The following is a 22,183-nucleotide window of genomic DNA, read 5'->3' on the forward strand; positions in this document are numbered from 1 at the left end:
GGTGGTACATTCTCATACTCTTTCATCAGTAACAGAGAATGGGAGGAAAGTTTTGGATGAAAGACAGGAGACCATATTATCGGTGCAGGGGCTCTGTGCCTTCATAAACCAGACCATTTGCATGTAAGTACCTAAATGTAGGGTTTAGGAACCTAATTTTAGGTACCCAGGTTTTTTTTTTTTTTGTTTTGTTTTTTTTTGCGCATAGTCTGCTGGCACCAGAGTCTACAAAGGAGATCAGTTGGTGCAGTCACCTCAGGTAGCAAGGTCACTTAATTGCAAGGTCATTCTTCAAATTTAACTCCTGCAGCACCCTGCAGTCCTCAGATTTTGAGGTAAATGCACTCTTTAAGTATGTCTGCATGTCTTGTCAAACAATGGCATTCCTACATAGCTAAGAACTTACTGCCTCATAAACCAGTTAATGGATTTTAGTTATGTAAATAACTCATTTATGAGTGGGCTCTTTAAGAAGACCTACCTCCTTAACATCAAGTTCTGGCAAGCTAGGATAATAGCAGGACCAGAGGAGGCAGGGACAAAGGTGGCTTAAAACCAGCTTTGTATCCCCCCCAAGGTTGAGGACAGCTATGGGCCAATTCAGTCCCTGGTGTAATTAAGAGCAGCCTCAAGACTGCTCTAACTTACACAGGCAGTCACAACACCCTTGAAGCCTTTCTGCTAGACCAAGATCACTGGCATGCAAACTGCCCTGGGCCCACCTCCTTCCACCCTTGACACATCTGAACTGCAGAGAGGGTGGGATAGAACTGGCTATGCTGGCTCTGTGCCAGCCAGAGATTCTGCTACCTTAGGGAAATCTCCAGCTGTTCTATTAGGGAGGCTGTCTGTCTCCTTTGTGGACAGACTGAGGATTTGGCCAGTAGCTTCACTTGCCACAGAATTAAAAAATCCAAGTTTTCAGAAGCAGCATATACTATTTCCCCTTCACAGGTTAGTGGCCAGTAGTCTCTTTCATTAGATGGGCCACCATATAAAAGCGAGCAGCCTAGGAATTGCTCCCTCTTCTTTTGCTGCTTGACTAATTATTTGCTATTCATGGAGGGAAAAGAAAAAAGTGTTTTCAGTCCTGGCTTCTGAACTGCAACTTGCATTTTAAAAATTGCTTCACTCCCCACAGTACCCCGCCCTCCAAAACACTCTTCTTGAAGTGCCCTGTCTATATGCAATGGCCAGATTTTCCAAAGACGATGCAGGGGATCCATAAGTATTTTATTTATATGCATTCACTGGTCCATTGCACCCTCCTTTGACATTCTGACTCATAGTCTAAGAGTATCTTTTAACACAAAAATGTATAGTACAGTATAGGAAATATTTAAATTGGTCAGGGGGTAAATCTAGATCTAACATTCATTTTAATATTTTGGAATTCAGGGGAAAGATATTTTGTTATTTCATCACATGTATTTAAATGCCACTTACCCTGCCTTAGCTACACTGATGGTTTGTTGCTCCATTGCTTCATGTATGCTGGTTCTGTCATGTTCCTTGATGCTATTAAACTCATCAATACAACAAAGACCTCCATCTGCAAGCACGAGTGCTCCAGCTTCCAAATTCCATTCTCCAGAATCCTTCACCGCAGTTACCGTCAAACCTGAAGAATATTTATTTCAATTCAATCTTTTTCAAAACTGTGTGCATGCATTTGAGTGAAAGGGAGGGATTAAATACACTAGCTAGTGCCAGGAAGAGAGAATGCAGGCAATGTGCAAGCTTCAACGCATAGCTCTGCTAAAGCACCTCAATTCAGACCTACTGGTATGACATCCCATCTATTAGAGCCCAGGTAATGGTCTGTGGAGCAAAATCTGCCAACCATGCCAAATTTTGAGGTGATGGTTTTATGATATGAACAAATTTACAAAAGGAACTAGGATGAGAGGACTAGCAAACTCAATGATATTAGCAAAGTTATACCAGGAATATGTCTGACCCACTATCCACACTTAAAGCATCTATAAGCATCAAAAGGCCATGCAACAAACTCTGCAAAATAAAAATATTTTAACATATCTTTTAACAGAGACCCACTCCTTAGTTCACGAAACAGAAGTGATGGACTAAACTTTGAACTTGTTCTGACAGAGTTTCCCTTTGATTTTTGGGTTCATTAGAACATAAAATTTAAAGTGAAACCTGAGAGTGGAAATGCATGGGAACTAAAACCAAAGAAAAAGTTCCCCAAAGCATCTCAAATGGAAACTGATGATTGTGACACTGCTGGAATTAAGCCTCACAGCTCTGAGTGCATGAAGAGTTTGAACTGCTGCCTGACCTGTTTCTTGTTTACATATCAAGACTATTCAATTTTCACTTTCTCCAGTGAGTCAGTTTTTTTTCCTCGCATATAGTAGTTAGTTCTGAAGAGGAGTTAACCTTAGGACAATGGTACTAGTAGGTATTTATGTAACATGAGGGGATTTGGGGTTGCAGCTCCAACTACTAGGATGGCCAACCATCCTTAAACATCTGCAACTCCCCTTCTCCTGATCTCTCTTCTATCTGTTACCTCTTCTGTCTAGTTCCCCTTGTTCTCCCTCTCCAGCTCTTTTTTCTCCACTCCATCACTGCTTGAATCACAAACGGTCCTATAACCCACACTCCATAACTCCTAAAGATATTATGGAGTGCTAGGGACACATCCAGTCCAAAGATCCTCCCGCTAGGACTGCAATGGGCCCAAGGACCTTAATGGAGCACTGGAACCAGAAATCACAACCTTCTGGCGGGTATACAGTTCTTGTCAGTGCAGTTCTGTACTCCCAATAGTCAGTGAAGAGTCAATGAAAACAGAAATTTCTTACTGACATATTGCATGTTTTTTAGGGAAACTCACTATGATGAACCGTCCTCCCTAGTTCCCTTGGGTTTTAATTCACCGTACTAACTGCAGGATAACATAGGCAGTACATCACCTTGCTGGTTTAAATAGCAGAATTACAAAAAACAAAATAAATTCTAGCACTGTGATAGATAGGTATAGAACAGGGATGGGCCACATCTGGCCCTCAGCTCCTGCTGGGGAGCAAGGTCAGGGTTTTGCCCCGCTCCAGCCAGGGAGCGGGGTTGAGGGCTTGCCCCGCTCCGCGCAGCTCCCAGAAAGCCGCCGACATGACCCTCTCTGGATGCTACATAGTACGTGGACATGTGGCCATGCGGTTCTGCAGGTGCCGCCCCCAAAGCTCCCATTGGTCAGGAACCTCGGCCAGTGGACGGGGCAGCGTGCAGAGCCGCCTGGCCATGCCTCAGAGCCAGAGGGGGGACATGTTTCTGGGAGCTGCTTGTGGTAATCGCTGCCCGGAGTCTGCACTCCTGAGCCGCCCCTGCACCCAATCCCCTGCCATAGCCCTGACCCCTCTCCCACCCTCCAAATGCCTCGATCCCAGCCCAGAGCTCTCTCTTGTACCCCACGCCCCTCATCTCCAGCCCCACCCCCGAGCCCGCACCTCCAGCCAGAGCCCTCACCTTCCCCCATGCCCCAACAGCCTGCCCCATCCCTGATCCCCCTCCCGCCCCCTGAACCCACTGGTCCAAGCATGGAGCACCCTCCTGCACCCCAAATCCCTCATCCCCAGCCCCACTCCAGAGCCCTCATCCCCCACCCCAACCCAGAGCCCCCTCTTGCACCATGAACTCCTCATTTCTGGCCCCACCCCAGAGCCTGCACCCCCAGCCAGAGCCCTCATCCCCTCCCGCACCCTAACTCCAATTCTGTGAACATTCATGGCCTACCATACAACTTCCATACCCCCATGTGGCCCTCAGGCCAAAAAGTTTGCCCACCCCTGCCATAGAAAGTACTAGTAAACACTGATCACCTATTCAGGACAGTATAATTTCTTTGTAAATACAGACCAAGATTGCTCCCTGCACTGGAAAAATGTACAGGAGGGAGCAATCTGAGAGGAAAACTCACTGTGACCTCAGGGATCTGCTGAAGACCAAGGGCTTCCACACAGAATCTCTGTGCCCCAGCACTGCCCTCTACAGCTCTGCTGTGGCTCCTTCTCAGCATAGCTCTTGCTTTCCAGGCAGGCAGTAGCCCCCAAAACACTGTCTTACATAGACATTCTAGTACACTCAAAGGCTCAATTCAGAAATTAATACAGCCTGAGCCTGTATTTACTTGTGGGTAGGTTCCCCATAGAGTTGGGAGAGAAAGCATTTCACCCAAGTCCTGCCCATCTTGTCCCCTCCCCAGCCACAGATCCCTGACCCTGCCAGTTGCTCTCTTCAGAGGCTGGAGATAAGGAGCCTGGTGCCACAGATCTGGGTCACTGCCCCATTCTCCATGGGCAAAGAGTAAGATCTTCATGCAGAAGGCCCCTTCCCCATGGACCTTGATGGGATGTACAAGCCCATTGTACCTCACTTCCTGATTTATGATTTCACCTTAAAACATTTTGATTTTTTTTCTACACATCTAAGTTTGCCATGGTGGTGAGTTGTAGGGAATGAAGGTTGCTTCTGACAGAACATGCTCATGCAATAGCTTTCCTAAAGCTGAGATTTCTTTAGGTACTTAAATGAGGATCAATACTGTTTAAACACGGAGGCTCCAAACCCACAGTGAGCTCTGTGCAGGCTGCCCCCTATGCCCACGGTGGAGCTCATTGTGGGATCAGGGCCTATAATGATTATTCTTCCACATCCTCATAATCTAGCATCCCTTTTACTGAAAAGCCATTTATGGAAAGCATGCCCTCAAACATAACATAAGCTTGAGCCCACAGCCCTTCTTCACCTATTCACTCGTCAAGTTAACAGTGCCCTTGACTTCAATGGCTTTAATTGTATGAGTTCTGGTCTACAGTAGGAATTTACTTTGGTATAGCTACATCTCTCCGGGGTGTGAAAAATCCACACCGCGGAGAGACATGGCTCCTGACCTAACCCCTGGTCTAGACCAGGGCTAGCGAGCCCTACTGCTTCTTGGGGAGGTGGATTACCTACACTGACAGGAGAAGCCCTCCCATCAAGTGTAGGTAGTATCTACACTGAAACACTGAAGGTGGTGCAGCTGCACTGCTGCAGCAGTTTAAGAGTAGCCAAGCCCTCAGTAAGGACTACTCATGTCAGGGTTTCATGACTTCAGATGCACCATTGTAAATCAGGAGTAACGCCACTGGGGTTAACAGATTTAAAACTAGCACAAGAAAAAAAAATCAGCAACTACATCTTTGTTTTCCTTATGAAATAATTCTATTCAACATCCAGCCGCACAGAGACTTTGGATTTGGAAGGAAAAAGAGAGAAAAAAAAAGGGAGGGAGTTAAATAAAGTAAGGGGAAGAAACACAAAAAAAGCCAGCTCGAGCCATCGATGCCCTTGCACACGTTTTGTGGGCTCAGTGCTCCGGCAATGTCAAACGAGCTCGCCCTTCCTTCTTCCATTCCTCCCAGAGTCAGTCATGCCACTTTGTTCTAAGCCTTTCCCCTACTCTGGGCCAGCAGGCGGAGCAGCAGCTGATATTTTCAAGCCCGTTCAGAGCAAAGGAGCCCATCTTGTTCTTTCAGGAAGCTTCAGGAGGAGGGTCATAGCTCAGTGTGCAGCCAATCAGCGCCAGGGCTGCCAGTTAACAGAGCAGAATGGGCTGTAGTTTAGTGAAATAGGAAAGCTGCAAAACAGTGTGGAGTGTTCCTGGTGTAAATAAAAGAAAAAAAAAAGTTTCTCAAGTCATAGCTCTACAAGCTTGATCAAGTACTAGCCCTGGAGTTTGTGCTTCACAGAAAAATAACACATTGGACTTTATTGTGCTGCATTAACACCCTCTTCCTATTGTTTGTATTTTTTTCAAAATATGGCAAAGGTTCAGGTGAACAATGTAGTGGTGTTGGATAATCCTTCTCCTTTCTACAATCCTTTTCAATTCGAAATCACGTTTGAGTGCATAGAGGATCTGTCTGAAGGTGAGTAGATTTTTTCCCAGTACGGATTTTATAACCCAGGACTACTGGTTTCTGGTTTTAAAAGGTTTAAACTTTGCAAAGGCCTGCTTCTACTATTTAACAGTTTCTCCTTCTCTGCCTCGGTGTGACTAGAGGCAGATGTGCTGGCAGGCATCTAAACGCTGTGTAGCAATGCTCTGTCTGAGGCTGGCGCGTTTAGGTTGAAAGGCAAGGGAAAGTTGATGATTGTGTCCTCTGCTGCAGAGTTGGGGGCTGCTGTATTTCGGCTCCAAACGCTGCATTTTGTAACGTAAGCTTAAGTTGCCAGGAACTTGTTTGAGTGGTGGTGGCCATGTTGCCAGCTTTGTGTGTGTGTGGATGTGTGTGTGCGCGGGGGGGGGGGTGTACGAGGGGTTAACGAGCACATCTCAGCATGCATCCCTTTTGCTGAGGTGAACTGTTGCTGAGCAGAGCAACGCGAGATGCTGCTGAAACGTTACACTAAGTGAGGAAAAACACATCCCAGGAAATATTTTCATTGTCTTGACATTCGATTTGAATTTTTTTTGGGGGGGGGATCTTTCGGGGGGCGGCGGGAGGGTTGCTTAAAGTAGAGATTCAAAGGTAGCTGCAACACTTAGTATTTTACAAAATGTCTGAAAATAATCAAAGTAGCCGACTGGATCCCTTTACAGATTTAGTAGTATTGTGGGTACTAAGCCCCCCGGAGAGGGAGGGTGGGGGAATGAAATAATATTTTTAGAACTCACTTGAAAGTTGCTGTTGGTGGCCGGGGGGGTCCAGGTGTACCATGCTATGTCCTGCCAGCTGGGGATCTCCGGTTCAGTCTTGACACCTAGTCTTTTGCTCCCCAGCCTATACAGAGCGGGGTGCACTGTGCAGGGAGTGAGGTCGGCAATGTACCCACCCACTGCCGGGTACAGAGGGTGGACGAGGCATTTAACCTCTTGCATCGCTCAGCAGCGACTCCTCCAGTGCTGGTTACTCTCAGGAAGTGAGCTGTAGCTCACGAAAGCTTATGCTCTAATAAATTGGTTAGTCTCTAAGGTGCCACAAGTCCTCCTTTTCTTCTCACCAAATACTACAGCATTCTGCAGGAATCGTCCAGAAGGGTTCACAGCAGTGACCCCACCGTGTACTGGGCCAGTGCTGCAAGTTAATAAACAGGATTTTTACAGCAGAAAGCAAAGTCTGTTTCTTTTCTGGCCAGAGGAGCCCTCTGGGACCACTGGTCTCACCACTGTGGACTGGGAATGGGCTTCCTTTGGCTTCCCTCAGGAGTACTGGCACAACAGGTGAATGAAGCAAGCTATTAGTGACCAGTCTGAGAGTTACTTAAGTGTTGGAGAGAGGAGTGGGAGTGCCTGTGGCCACAACTGATTTGCAGCTTGCACTCGCTGTGCCGCCGTGAAGACGACAGATCCAATAGGTGCTAGTCACCCCACCACTGTCGCTGGCATCTGATATATGGGGATCCCAACATTTAAGGGGTAGGGGGAAATGAACATACTTATTTTTGTTTTAATTTTATGGGGGACTAAACAGTTCAAAGCTTTGGAAATGAGATAATATGGAGTGTTTTGTACCTTTGTGTCACCAGTTCAAATCCAGCCCAGATCTGTAACTTTCAGTCACTGCTATTTTACTATGTGTTGGTGGCTTACACAAAATGCATTTGGTCTAATGATCATACTTGCTGGTACTCTCCGTAGAGGCCCTGACTACACTCAAGATTTTCTTTAAATTCTCTAACTGTTGCTCTAGCATTATTGCAGCTCACCAGTTTTCTCAGTGGTAGAAGTAAAAAGAACAGGAGTACTAGTGGCACCTTAGAGACTAACCAATTTATTTGAGCATAAGCTTTCGTGAGCTACACGAAAGCTTATGCTCAAATAAATTGGTTAGTCTCTAAGGTGCCACTAGTACTCCTGTTCTTTTTGCGAATACAGACTAACACGGCTGCTACTCTGAAACCAGTGGTAGAAGTGTTAGTTTAGGCCAGCTGCCATTGTTTGTACAGGTATGTGGGAAACACCTGTGCTGAGGTGGTGAGAAATTTTTTAAAGATTTCTCTAGTGTAAACAAGGCATCTATGCCATGGTGCTACTCTTTCAAACTACTTGGATGCTACAGCTGGTGCAGAATGCAGCAGCCTGTTTAATTGGTGGTGCTCCAGACAAGACACGGATTACACCAGTGCTGCAAAGACTTCAACCCTCCCTTCCTATCTGTGTGCATCACACTCAACACTACATGGATTTAAATGAAAGTTGGGCCAGGTTGATTAGTGGCTAAACGAGCAGAATAAAGATGGCTTACTTCAATTTTTTTTGCATTATTATCCCTGTTTTCAACTGAGAATGAGAAGTGCAGGTATAGCATAACCACCACTCACTGTGTGTCCACCTCCACATGGCCACAGATATTGTGATCTTTCATATTAGTCAGCAGTTCTCAAACTGTGGGTCAGGACCCCTAATAGGGTCGCCAGGGTCAGCATTAGACTTGCAGGGAGCCAGGGCTGAAGGCCAAGTTTCACCCTCACCCAGGGCAGTGGGGCTTGGGCTGTGGCCCCCTCTCCCCTGACCCGGCGTGGCAGGGTTTGGGCTCTGGCCCCTGCTCTGCCCACCCAGGGTGACGGGGTTTTGGCTCTGCCCCTCCCCCTGGGGTCATGTAGTAAATTTGTTGTCAGAAGGTGGTCACAGTGCAATGAAATTTGAGAATCCTTGATATAAGTCATTAAAATTCTTATTATTACAGATAATCTTCTTTTCTTCATACATTTTATGAAGAAAGGTGTATCCTTGCTTTAATTTTCAAACTCTAATGTCTTGATCATTCACTGTATTTTTTTCCTCTCCAAATCAGACCAATCCCTTGCCAATTAAATTTTTTAACTTAATCTATTTTGTCAAAACTATTTTAAAAGTTACTTGTTTAGGACTGTGTGCCCATCAGTAGGATTTGATAGTTATCTTTTTAGCATATAATTTATGAAGTAGCTTTTACTCCCTCTGGCCCCCCACCCCCATATTATTCCTAGTCTGAGATGTTAAACTATCAGTACAGAATGACTTATACAGTGCTTTGGAACAGTGGCTTATAATGGATGTGCTATGAACTTTCCTGGCCTACACAACACTCCTCAACTATGTATGGCATATTTACATAGGAATTGCCGTAGTGGATCTGACCATTTGCCTGTCTAGTCTGATATCTTGTCTTGGCAGTACCCAATACCAGGTACTTCAAAGGTAGGCAAATAATTCCCATCCAGCACCTGGAAAATTACGCTGTGCTATACAAGGGGAGAGAAATGCCTTCCTGAATCCTACAAGTAATGCCATATAAAAAATAAACATACAAAAAAAGCTGTGTTAAATGATGAAAAATAGTGACTCGAATCATAAAGCAGCAAAGTTGTGTTACAATGTTGCATTTTCTTCCTTACTTAGGGCTAGTCTACACTGGCAGCGCTTTAAAGTGGCTTCTGTGGTCGTGGCTGCCAGCACTTGGGCACTGTCTACACAGGCGCTTTACAGCGCTGAAACGTGCTGCGTTCAGGGGGGTGTTTTTTTCACACACCCTGAACGAGAAAGTTGCAGTGCTGTAAATTCCCAGTGTAGACAAGCCCTTAGGCTCCTATCATAGAATATCAGGGTTGGAAGGGACCTCAGGAGGTCATCTAGTCCAACCCCCTGCTCAAAGCAGGACCAATCCCCAATTTAAATCATCCCAGCCAGGGCTTTGTCAAGCCTGACCTTAAAAACTTCTAAGGAAGGAGATTCTACCACCTCCCTAGGCACCTTCCTGCATCAGGAATGCCTAGCATAGACTCCTGTTTGCACCAGTGCAGTGTGTATTGTTGAAGACTATGGAATAGCACAGGAATATGCGCTAATGATGGTATATGCATGATCAGGGCATTGTTCCATACTGAAAGACAAGATGAAAATGTGTCACACTAGGTTTTTTTTTTTCAAGGCACTCTTTTGAAACAGATTTTCAAATAAGTTCCAATTTAAAAAAAGTAAATCATCACAAATGGCATCTTTCAAGAAGAAAAACCCATCAGTGACCTTTTATTGTCTGTTTAAAATGCAAGAATTCTGGCAGGTTAGTTCTGCCATGTGTGTGTTTTAACCAGAAAGAAAAAGTTAAAAATAAGCAGAAGTAAGAGCTAATGGATGGTAGTTGATAGTTTCAGTTTTTAAACAGGGAGTGGGGGCAGAGAGTAAGCACAGCAATACAAATGGGCCAGGAAACCTATGAACTGTTAGTATTATTTGGTTTCTTTAAGTTGTATTATGAAACAATAAAATACATTAGATTTTACATAAAATGGTTATAAATTCCAGCTCAAGATTCAGTTACATCCAAACACCAAAACCTTTACTGAGAGTATTCTGTAATCACAATATAAATTTTGTGTGGGTGTGTGTCATGGCTACCTCCTGTAAATGAGCTCTTCACTTTCTACACATCACTATTCCCTACTGTCACTATGTTCAGTGTCCCTCTCTCTCCATCCGTGAGAAGCCTGTGTCCAAAAATGGCATGTCATGGCCCTTTCCTGGGGGCATACCATTTCTGAATAATGTTGGCAGCAAAGGCTTAGAAAGCTCATGTCGAGTTGTATTGGTATAACTAAAGTGGTATAATTATGCTAGTAAATTTCCCCTTGTAGACAAGCCTTTAGTCTTTATGGACCAGCAGCTATGGAGGCAGTTTTGGACTGAAGTCCTAAATAAGCAAGACCTGAGACCCTCACTTGGAGCTATGGACTGACTTGTTCAAAGAGAGACAATTAAATTATGTGAAAGTTGTGGGCATTTTTTAAAATGTTGTTTTTGTTTTAATGTAGATTTGGAATGGAAAATAATTTATGTGGGTTCAGCAGAAAGTGAGGAGTATGATCAAGTTTTAGACTCCGTTTTAGTAGGACCTGTTCCTGCAGGAAGGCACATGTTTGTGTTTCAGGTAAGTTTATTATTTTCAATATTTCTAAAACAATTGAGTTAATTCGATGTTTAAAGGGGACAGCCTAAAGCAAAGCAGCATTTCAATAATATATTTTTTTCCTAGCACACACCGTTTTGTGTCAACTCCTTAAATCTACTGTTCCTGACTTTAAGGCCTTGTCTGCATGAGCACTTGTTATTCCGAAATGTCCTACTGCTACAGCTCCACTTGTGGTATCAGTGAGGGAATGGGAGGAGGGGGCTATTGTAGACAGGGCAAAGTTAGACAACACAGTAGTTAAAAATGCCAGTTAGCTGGTCTATGATAGCACTTCCCAACATTTGTACCACTCGTGAGGTTGTGGTGGGGGTAGCAATTGTGGGAAACTTTGGGTATAAAAGGTTAGTCTACGCCCCTTCTCCCAGTGACCAGCTCATGGTAAAACTCAACAGGACAGCCATCTATTTATCTTTGTTCAGCAACACAATATTGCATTGTGATGTCTGGATCTTCATGCCATGGTGCAACACAATGTCCCAAGTCCTGAAATAAGTTTGGGATTCTCAATGTAGCATTGAAGCACGTCAGGGAGACACATGAAGATTAGGATTCACCCACAAATTTTCAGATGTTTGGAAATCCTAAGAGCTACCAACTGACAAAGCCAAAGTGTTACAAATAAGGCAGTACCTAAGGGAAAATGGGGAGAGAATGCAGTGAGGTGGCTTAATGCACTGGTCTGGTTTCATTCTCACTTTAATTCCCAGTGGTGCTTTCTCCATATCACAAAACCATGACTCAGACCTAAAACTTAGGGCTGATTTACACCTAAAACTTAGGTCAACCTATCTGTGTCGTTCAGGGGTGTGAAAAATTCACACACCCCTGAGAGATATTGTTAAGCCGACCTAAGCCTCAGAGACACAGCTAGGTTGACTGAAGAATTCTTCCATTGACCTAGCTATTGCCTCTTGAGGAGGTGGATTGACTATAGTGACGGAAAACAAGTGACTACACTACAGTAGCGCTACTGTAGTGCTTGTAGTGTAGACACAGCCTCAGTTCAGCACAACCTCTTTTTATCCAATGCTAGCCTCGTCGGGTAAAACGGGACTAAAATGCACTGGCAGAAGTGTCAGACTAAAACCAAAATTAGCTCCTTCCGGAAGAACTGTACTTCCACTCCCACATGAGAACTGCACTTTGCTGTGATTTTATGGCAAAGATACACTGGAGTTCACGCATATAACTAAAGAAAATAACTGAAGACATGAATGAGCTTCTATCTTTCTGACAGTTTATACAATTGTTTTAAGGGTGGTGTCATGGTGTGTGTAGAAAATGTCTACGGCATCTTGAATAAGCATGTAAATCCCAATTATTCGAATGCTTCAGAGCACATCTGAAACTTTCGGATAAAGGAAAACTTTATTTTACAGGGTAGGTCAAAAGCACAGCAAAAACAGCAGGAAGGTGGTACATTTAGCAGCCTTCTATATACAAATCATTCTTTATGCACTTCCCTATTAATTAGGTTTCAATAATGGGGCTATTTTCTCCCCACTACAAATAAAGCAGATGTATGACAAATTACTTCTCTTATTAGAATTTCTTCCTCTATCAGGTTTTAACCCTTTAGTCATAACTTACTATGTAAATTGACAGAAGTGGTCTGTAGCCTTCTGATGCCCTTGGAAACAGGTTGCAGTGTGGTACAATGCTCAAAAAGATGAGCTGGCATTTATGCTTCTGCGTTTTTAAAGATACATTAGTTTGGGTGAAGATTTTTAAAACTAAAAGTTACAATTAATATTTTTTAAGTTATAAATGTTACTGGTGGTAGAGAGAGATAGGAGGAAGAGCTGATGTTGGTTATCTAAAGAGGCACATTTTGGTCATGTTATACAGGTAACCCTGATTGTCCAAACTTCACTTGTCCCCCAGATATGAAATTTACACAGGAAGGAATCATTTATCATGTTTCAACTATGAATATTTATCTTCTCTCAGCCAAACTAGGAGTTAAGCATAGAGAACATTGGTTATATTGGAATATATCCTGTGCAAGATTCTGTACAAGCTCTCCTGTAACACAGTGAAGTTCTCCTACCTTTTTCTTTAGGAAAGTACCTGCAGCCCAAAGTATATTAAACTTTGATCATCAAATGTCATAAGAGGGCCTGGGCCTGGTTAATAATTAAATGGGAGATCACCAAGCATAGGTGGCAACTCCGTGGGTGCTCCAGCCCTGGAGCACCCATGGAAAAAAAATGGGCGCTCAGCACCGACCGGCAGCCCCCCCAATCAGCTCCCCCTTCCCCCAGTACCTGCTACCTGCCAGCTGCCCCGCCGATCAGCACCTCCCCTTTCCCCCCAGTGCCTCCCATGATCAGCTGTTCCGTGGCGTGCAAGAGGCACTAGCGGGGAGGAGCGAGAACGTTCGGGGGAGGGGGAGGGGGTGGAACAGGGCGGGAAGAGGCAGATCAGGGATGGGGCTTTGGGGGAAGGGGTGGAGTGGGGGTGGGGGCCAGGGAGGAGCCCAGCGGAGCATCTCCCCACCCTGCCCATTAGAAAGCCAACATCTCTGCCGCCAAGAACAAAGCAGGGCACTGCAGGAAGTCATGCTGATGATTCAATAGGCAGTATTTTCTTCCTTCTGAGTCAGTAACTGAACCAACGCCCCAGCATAAGATGCTGTGTTGCTGAAGGTGCAATCTTTTGATACGAGGTAAAATCAAAGTTCTGAACACCTGTGGACATTAAAGATCTCTCAGCACTTTCTGTACAAAAGTGTGACTTGGTGGTGCTGTTTAGACTAGGAAAATTAGGTGAGTTTGGCAAACATCTAAATAGTTTACATATGTTGACTAAAAGAAAAGGAGTACTTGTGGCACCTTAGAGACTAACCAGTTTATTTGAGCATAAGCTGTAGCTCATGAAAGCTTATGCTCAAATAAATTGGTTAGTCTCTAAGGTGCCACAAGTACTCCTTTTCTTTTTGCAAATACAGACTAACAGGGTTGTTACTCTGAAACCTGTCAATATGTTGACTAACACATTGTTAAACAATGCTTTGTACCTAGTATAGATGAAGACAGTGGCATTTAAAATTAAAAAGATGTTAACTGGTTGTGGTTACTAGTAAGGGACAAGCTAATGACCATGACCAGATAACATATTTTAAAGGTCACTAGTGTTTGTCTATGCCAGGTGCGAAGTGGCTTTAAAAATGTGTTAATGCACATTAACCAACACTGAGAGAACACACAACATGTGACAGATGTTTTGGGTCGCATCACTTAATGCACTACTGGAAGGCACTAAGATACTGCGGTGATGAGTGCTATATAAGAACCCATATAGAATGCAACAGACTAGAACGTAGATTCATAGATATTAACGTCAGAAGGGACTATTATGATCCGACCTCCTGCACAATGCAGGCCACAGAATTTCACCCACCCACTCCTGCAAAAAACCTCTCACCTATCTCTGAGCTACTGAAGTCCTCAAATCATGGTTTAAAAACTTCAAATGTTTGCTGAATGCTTCATTCTCCTAGTTTAGATGGGTCCATGCCTTTCTATAACACTATTTGCTTAATTAAATTCTGCCTATTTAAATGCTCCCTGCAGTTTCAAGGCATTATTTTCACACTCTGTATAAATCTGTTGTTGTGCATTGATGGAGTTGCTAAATCTCTCCCCAGAAGCCTCTGCATTTCATTGGCAGGTGAAGAAGCAATTATTGTATGTGCACGAGTATGTATATTTTCATATAGGGCCAAATTTTCTGGTGGCATAACTGTAGTAAGTGGAGTTAAGCCAGAACCTCCAGTGACGTGGATTCCCCAAACTCCCTTGGATGCCTATTCCAGCTCTCAACTATCCTCATGGTTAGAAAGTTTTTCCTAATATCTAACCTAAATCTCCCTTACTGCAGATTAAGCCCATTACTTCTTGTCCCACCTTCAATGTCAGTGGACAGGAAGAACAATTGATTACCATCCTCTTTATAACAGCTTTGAACATACTTGAAGACTGTTCTCAGGTCTCCCCTCAGTCGTCTCTTCCCAAGACTAAAATGCCCAGCTTTTTAACCTTTCCCCCTAGGTCAGGTTTTCTAAACCTTTTATCATTTTTGTTGCTCTCCTCCGGACGTTCTCAAATTTGTCCATGTCTTTCTGTGTGGTGCCAGGGCCTGGAGACAGTACACCAGCTGAGGCCTTTCCAATGCCAAGTACAATGGGAGAGTTACCTCCCATGTCTTACATATGACACTCTTGTTCGTACAGCCTGGAATGATATATGCCTTTTTCACAACTGCATCATGTTGTTGGCTCATATTCCACTGTAACCCCCAGATCCTTTTCAGTAGCACTACTGCGTAGCTGGTTATTCCTCATTTCGTAGTTGTGCATTTGATTTTTCCTCCCTAAGAATAGAACTTTGCACTTGTCTTTACCGAATTGCATCTTACTGATTTCAGACCAACTCTCCATTTTTAAGGTCGTTTTGAATTCTAATCCTGCCCTCCCAAGTGCTAGCAGCCCTTCCCTCATTGATTTCATCTGCAGATTTTGAAGCATACTCTCCATTCCATTCTCAGTCATTTTTAAAAATATTGAACAGTACTGGACCCAGGACAGACGCCTATCGTACTACACTAGATGTGTCCTTTCATTTGGACATCAAACCATTGATAACTAGTCTTTCAACCAGTTGTGCACCCACCTTATAGTAATTTCATCTAGACCACATTTTCCTAGTTTGCTTATGAGATTATCATGTAGGACTGACTCTGTCAAAAGCCTTACTAAAATCAAGATCTATCACATCTACTTCTTCCCTCTGATCCACTAGGCCAGTAATCCTGTGAAAGAAAGAAATTAGGTTGGTTTGTCATGATTTGTTCCTGACAAATCCATGTTGGCTATTGCTAATTACCCTGTTGTCCTCTAGGTGCTTACAAATTGATTAATATTTTTGTTCCAATATCTTTCCAAGTAGCTAAGTTAGGTTGACTGGTCTATAATTCCTGGGTCCTCTTTGTTCCCCTTTTTAAAGACAGGTGCTATATTTTCCCTTCTCCAGTCCTCTGCAACCTCACCTGTCCTCCATGAGTTCTTGAAGATAAGAACTAGCAGTTCTGGTATTGCTTCAGACAGTTCCTTAAGTGCTGTGGGATGAATTTCATCAGGTCTTGTCCACTTGAGTATATCTAACGCATCTGAATATTCCTTAACCTGTTCTTTCCCTATTCTGGCTTGTGTTCCTGCCCCCTTCTTGTTAATAATAATTGTGTAAAGTATCTGGTCATCATTAATCTTTTTAGTGAAGACGGACTTAAAACAGGCATTATACACCTCAACGTTCTTGATATGATCTGTTAGCTCTCCTTCCCAGCTCAGTAGTAGACCTACATGTTCCTTCATCTTTCTCTTGCTCCTTTTGTATTTATAATTTTTTCTTACTGCCTTTTATTTCCCTTGCTAGGTTTAACTCATTTTGTGTCATAGCCTTTCAATTTACTGCCTGGCTGCCTTGGTCCCTGCCTGATTTTGGATAATACTGCATGGCTATCCCCACCACACTGGTCCCCATGGGGTGTAACATCTCTTCCTTCTGCTCAGTAGCCACAGACCCTAGTTAAGGTGTCTAGGTTGGTTTATGGATACTTGTAGAATCAAGGAAACAGGAGCCAATGACATATGATCAAGCAGCTCAACAGGCCACAGTACTATACTATACTAGCATGTATAATAAAATATTAGAAATATGTTTGGCTGTAACTTTCCCAGCAATAGTGAAGTGCTTAATTGCTGCTTTTGAATTTTTTAAAATTTGTAAATATGAAGCAGTTTAAGCAATGATCCCTTGAAGAAACATGCATTGTTACAAGTCCTAGGTCTAGGGTGAAACAAAAAAATTCAATAATAAATTACAGCCAAAAAGCATTTCAGAAGATTGGGGTTGAGCCCCATTTTATGGTGCACATTTTTTTATTAACAACTAGACTGCCACTGCTAGATCATTTAGAAAGATTAATGCATATTAATTAGGCCTGAGTTACTGGTTGAAAATGCGTCAGAAATTCTCTCCAAGTGAAGAGAGAGTTGCACTTAACAACACACACTGTAACAAATTTAGTTATGGGGAGGGAGGCAAATAGGGTTGCCAACTTTGTAATATTTAAAAACCGGACACTCCAGCAAGAGTGCCGGAACCTCCCCTGGTCTGCGCCTTCTCCCCAAGGCCCCTGCCTCACCTCTTCTTCCGAGGTCCTGCCATCTGTTTGCTCCCCTTTCTCCCTCTCCCCCGTTGCTCGCTGCTCTTCCCCTTTTCCGCCCGCCTGGGTCAGGAGAATCTTTCCTGCGGAGCTGGGGCCAGGAGCTGCAGCTGCCCAATGCAGGTAGGAGGTGGCCCTGGATGAGTGGGGGGCTGAAGTTGGTGATGAACCGGCACCTCCGCACCTCCCCCCATACAATAACTAGACTTTAGGTGTTTGGTCAGTAGATCTGACCAGACACTATCAGGTCCCCTTTTCGACCGGACTTTCCAGTTGAAAACCGGACACTTGGACACCCTAAAGGCAAAAGACATACTGGTTCCTTGTCTCATTAGCCTGTGGAATAGCTCAAACCTCACTGCAATTCAGTCCCCTCTTCTTGCTGAAGTATGATTTTCAGTTTTTCCTTACCAGATTAATCTATCAGCTATAAAAACATATGCACCCCAATGTAACCTCACAGACCTCATGAAAAATAAACCAGCAAGGATAATCTTTCAAGGTTGGGGTGGAGAACAGTGGCACAGCAGGGTTTGAGGGATATTAGTGCACCTGCCCGAACTACAGATTATTTGGTAACTGGTCAAAAAAAACCATTTAAGACGCAAAAGCTGACTATTCATATAGGTTTCAGAAGCAACAAAAAACAAATAAACCCTGGAGACTGAATTGCTATGTATCTCTAGAGAGTAGTGCCCTAAATCCAAGGTTGCAATTACTGAGAGAGCAGTGTAGATGTGCTTGCACTCTATCTCCCAATTATGCATGAATCATCAATTTAAAATTTGTGCACAGCCATTGCTTAATCCACATGATGGATGTGACATACAACCCTACGCCCCCCTGCTAGATCTCCATATGGTATACAATTGGAGATGAGGTAGATCAATCTGTATTGTTTCAATAACCTTTTCCTTTTACATTTTAGGCTGACGCTCCTAATCCAGGACTTATTCCAGATGCAGATGCAGTTGGTGTAACAGTTGTGTTAATTACATGCACTTACCGAGGCCAAGAATTTATTCGAGTCGGCTATTATGTAAACAATGAATATACTGAAACAGAATTGAGAGAGAATCCTCCAGTAAAACCAGACTTTTCTAAGGTAAGGAATGTTTGTATTCTGGTCATGTATCCAAAGAAGGTTTAACATAATAGGCTTTCTTTCTTAAAAAACAAAACCAAACAATTCCTTAAGCCAGTGATACTCGGACCTCAGTGGTTCAGGAACCAAATTAGCGATCAGCATTACCCCAAAGAGCCACAGTATTGTGAATTCATCATTTCATTTACTATAGTACTATATATTTGTATGTAAACAGTATGCTGGGGAAATATTTAATTTATATATATAATTCTCACAGCAAAATGACTGACCAACTATTATTATTTTATCAACTACAATTGGTTAATAACATCGCAAAAGCATCCCGATAGGTTAATAATTAAATCACAGTATTTTAATATCATGTGCTGCAATGACCAACAGAAGACACATTAAAGAACCACTTGCGGCTTGTGAGCCTCAGTCTGAGTATCACTGTCTTTAGCCATACAAAACTAGCCATCAAATCAAGCAAAAATAAGACTTAGAAAACAAATGTAAGGTGACACATAGTTATCATAGTTTTGAAGGGGATTGGGATACAGGGTCTTTCATCCAGAATCCTTCCCAGATCAGTAGTGATCGGAAGCTATTGCCATCTTACATGGATTATGTGAAAGGAGTTGTTGGTCTCTTTCCACTTCCTAATGGACAAATATCCATATCACAAATATCATAATTGATATTCATATTAACAAAAACTGGAAATGGGCCAAATTTGGGCTGTGGAGACTGTCCTGATTAGAGTTGGTTGAATAATCACACGTAGTTGATAAGTCACATATTTGACTTAAAAAAATCAAAACACAAAATCTAAACTAAGAACATGAGCTTAAAAAAAGTGTCTGTTTTTTGTCAAACTAAACCAGGACTAGCATTAAAATGACTTGTCAAATAAGAATTATTTGGAACACAGCACCGCACAGAGGGAGGGCATTGGCACATGTCTGTTCACCTGTGAAGTGTTCCACATAGGCAGACCCCCGTGGAAGTCATTGGGGTTCTATGAGGGCACAGTGGTCTGCCTCCATGGAACACCTTGTCAGGGTCAGGGCCTTTATTTGCATGGAAATTTAAGGAAGTAATATATATAAACTGATGTTAAAAGGCTAATGGGAGAGGGTAATGAGGTAAAAGTGTAACAACATCCTATCATTTACCTATAATAGGAAACAATCTGAAGAGTGGACCAGAATAATACCTGTATTGCAATAATTAGGCCAGAGAAAAGCCATGCATTCCCAAAAAATGATACCCGATATAACTACACTTAAATTGTGGATCACTAAAAGACACTTAAGGCCATGATTTTCAGAAGTGACCAGTGATTTGGTGTGCCTACCCTGAGACACCCTACGGGGGTCTAATTTTCAGGGATCAGGTGTATAGCAGTTCCTGAAAATCAGGCCACTTGAAGGGGCCTCGAGTTGGTCACCCAAAGTTGCTATTAACTTTTGAAAAGCTTTACCTTAAATCTACAATATGTTCCTCTCTTTCTCCCATTTTTTATTTTTGCCTTTATAATCATTTCCTTTTATGCCATTTTTTATGGTGTAAATGCTAAAGTTCTGGCCTCTGAATATCCAAGTTTCTTCACAAGTACTTGAACTAAAACAAAACAAAAAAACCCACAACTACTACTATAATCTAGTATCATTTGTTTATGCAAAGTTAACTCTGCTTTTAACAAAGAAGCAGCAAACTTCTTTTGAACTATTTTCACTCACCAATACCCCAAGAGGTTCTTAATTTTATCTAGCAATTTTGGTGGCAGGGCAAACTATGAAAGTGCAGAATCCTTGGCTAAATTAGAATTCTTCTGTGCAGAATTTAGACATTTAGTTTGAGTTGAAGATGCATTGGTTAAAAACATATTATAATTGAAGGGGAACTAAGCAGATCAGGTTTGAAAATAAAAGGTTGTCAATTTGGGTAAGAGGAATTACTCAATGACCGTTTTTTCTTTAGAGAAAAAGGTCAGTTTTTAGCCCCGGGACAGAGTTTTCCCATGACTAGTTTAATAATTAATTGATTGTACTGTGATCCATATGCAGTGACTTCGAGGAATGGTGTAGATTGCTGCCTTCCATTTGGCAAGAGTGTGTGTGTGCAAGAATCAGAGCCACAGAACTCACACTGCTAAGGAAGCTAAGCTTTCACGATGAGGGCAGATGGTTCTGCAACATGGGAGATTCTGGTGTCTTAAACCCTGCTGTAATATGCACATTTTCAATAGTTAACAACAAACTTTCCAAAGTATCTTAATTAAAAAGGAGAAAGGAGGCAGTGAAAAATGAATCCATTTTTTGGCTATATCCATACACACATACCTGTCATCTTGTCAAAAGAAAAATAAGGGTCAACAATACTATCTAAATGGGGCCAGTTCACCTTCTTGTTCCAAAGCTAAGTAAGTTTACAGATTTTTTTTTAATAGGAATTAAATTAAATACAATTAAGTCAAGATCAAAATGTGATCTAAAGCACACTTATGGAAAAAAAAAACTCCAAGTAGTGTTACTAACATGAGGAAGGATTGCAGGATCAGACAAGAACAAAGACACTGGATGTAATTAGAGCAAATAAACTGTATTACCTGTACTACTTTGTACACTGTATATAATCAGTCAGTTTGTGTAATTCACTGCTGCAGGTTAGTGTCTCAGACTGTGACTAGAATTTTTTTTTTTTTTTTTTTACCGTGACTGGATAATTTAATTATGTGCTGAACATTTGTATACATGCAAGCTAAGATAAACACACTGAAATCTCATGTTTAGGGTGGGATGTTAAGAAGGAAATCTACCCCCTTCAGGTGAGCATGGCACATTTAGCTTGGTGCAAGATGAGGGCTCTGTCATCCTCTGAAGCGAGTTTGGCCACTGAGGCAGGATATTGGACTAGATGGATTGATTCTGTATGGTAAACATCTGTTCCTGATACATAAGCAGCATCTGTAGATTAAAGTTCAAGTGCCATAAATTCGTAGAGATTAGTTATGTTTGTACAAATTTATACAGAAATCTTGCATGCACACACGACTAATATACTTTCTCCTCCTCCAGCTACAAAGGAATATTTTGGCATCTAACCCCAGAGTCACAAGATTCCACATTAACTGGGAGGACAACACTGAAAAACTGGAAGATGCAGAGAGCAGTAACCCAAATCTACAGTCACTTCTTTCTACAGATGCACTACCTTCAGCATCAAAGGGGTGGTCAACATCAGAAAATTCATTAAATGTCATGTTAGAATCTCATATGGACTGCATGTGACTACCATCGTTTTGATACTGTACATGTGTTAAGCTGTAAAAACAACCAGAACTATTTGCCTGAAATTCCTTAAGTACATAGTCAACAAACAACGTGAAGAAGTTGTTTTAAAACATCCTGTAGAAAGTTTATAAGAAAAAAACAGTATTTGAGCAAATTGTGGAATATAAATACAACTATTTTTAAGTAGTTTTTTTTCTCTAATGTGTTATTTTATTTGCTCTAAACTTAATCTGATTAAAGCATATGTGTTATTTTTCTCTTTCTCTGTAAATACAATTAAAAACCTAAAGAACAGAAAGTTAAAAATATTTAAGCACAGATGGAAGAGTGACGACTTGGGCTCATCCCTAATATCAATAATGCTGAATACTATTTCATTGCCCTTTAATAATAGGTTAGGAACAAAGCTGTCTTTTTTGATAACTTTTTTCCCCCCTTTCTTTGCATTTTATCTCTAAAAAATAATCCTAAAATATTCTCTACTGTGAAAACAGATAGCACAGTATAATTTTAGGTGCAAACGTCTATGCCTTTCAAAGCACATACTTGTTACTTAGAGCATGCAATTTGAGATCTGCCATCTGCTATCTGGGATTTTAGGACTTGATTTT

General features: G+C 42.3%; 2 protein-coding genes across 3 annotated transcripts in view; one reads left to right on the forward strand and one right to left on the reverse strand.

The window, feature by feature from the left end:
- Positions 1 to 22,183, reverse strand: part of MCM9 (minichromosome maintenance 9 homologous recombination repair factor) — a 74,445-nt gene that overhangs the window by 19,065 nt on the left and 33,197 nt on the right. Inside the window, exon 8 of one of the 2 annotated variants that reach the window (XM_084622126.1) lies at positions 1,447 to 1,621. In XM_084622126.1, the coding sequence (XP_084478252.1) occupies positions 1,447 to 1,621 (175 nt within the window). Of the gene's footprint in view, positions 1 to 1,446; positions 1,622 to 21,139; positions 21,246 to 22,183 lie in introns of those variants that run through there. The other variant, XM_084622127.1, reaches the window with a different exon arrangement.
- On the forward strand, positions 5,550 to 21,758 carry ASF1A (anti-silencing function 1A histone chaperone). Its single transcript, XM_084622135.1, has 4 exons — positions 5,550 to 5,936; positions 10,801 to 10,916; positions 18,115 to 18,291; positions 21,357 to 21,758. The coding sequence occupies exons 1-4, from the start codon at positions 5,828 to 5,830 to the stop codon at positions 21,567 to 21,569; spliced, it is 615 nt and encodes a 204-aa protein (XP_084478261.1). The 5' UTR covers positions 5,550 to 5,827; the 3' UTR covers positions 21,570 to 21,758.

The sequence above is a fragment of the Lepidochelys olivacea genome, assembly GCF_965140295.1.
Source record: "Lepidochelys olivacea isolate rLepOli2 genome assembly, chromosome: 3".
In the NCBI taxonomy this organism is placed as follows: Eukaryota; Metazoa; Chordata; order Testudines; family Cheloniidae; genus Lepidochelys; species Lepidochelys olivacea.

Coding starts and splice junctions, on each gene's coding strand:
- ASF1A (XM_084622135.1), top strand. CDS start 5,828: ATGGCAAAGGTTCAGGTGAACAATGTAGTGGTGTTGGATAATCCTTCT. Junction 10,917..18,114: donor GGCACATGTTTGTGTTTCAG/GTAAGTTTATTA, acceptor TTTACATTTTAG/GCTGACGCTCCTAATCCAGG. Junction 18,292..21,356: donor TAAAACCAGACTTTTCTAAG/GTAAGGAATGTT, acceptor CTCCTCCTCCAG/CTACAAAGGAATATTTTGGC.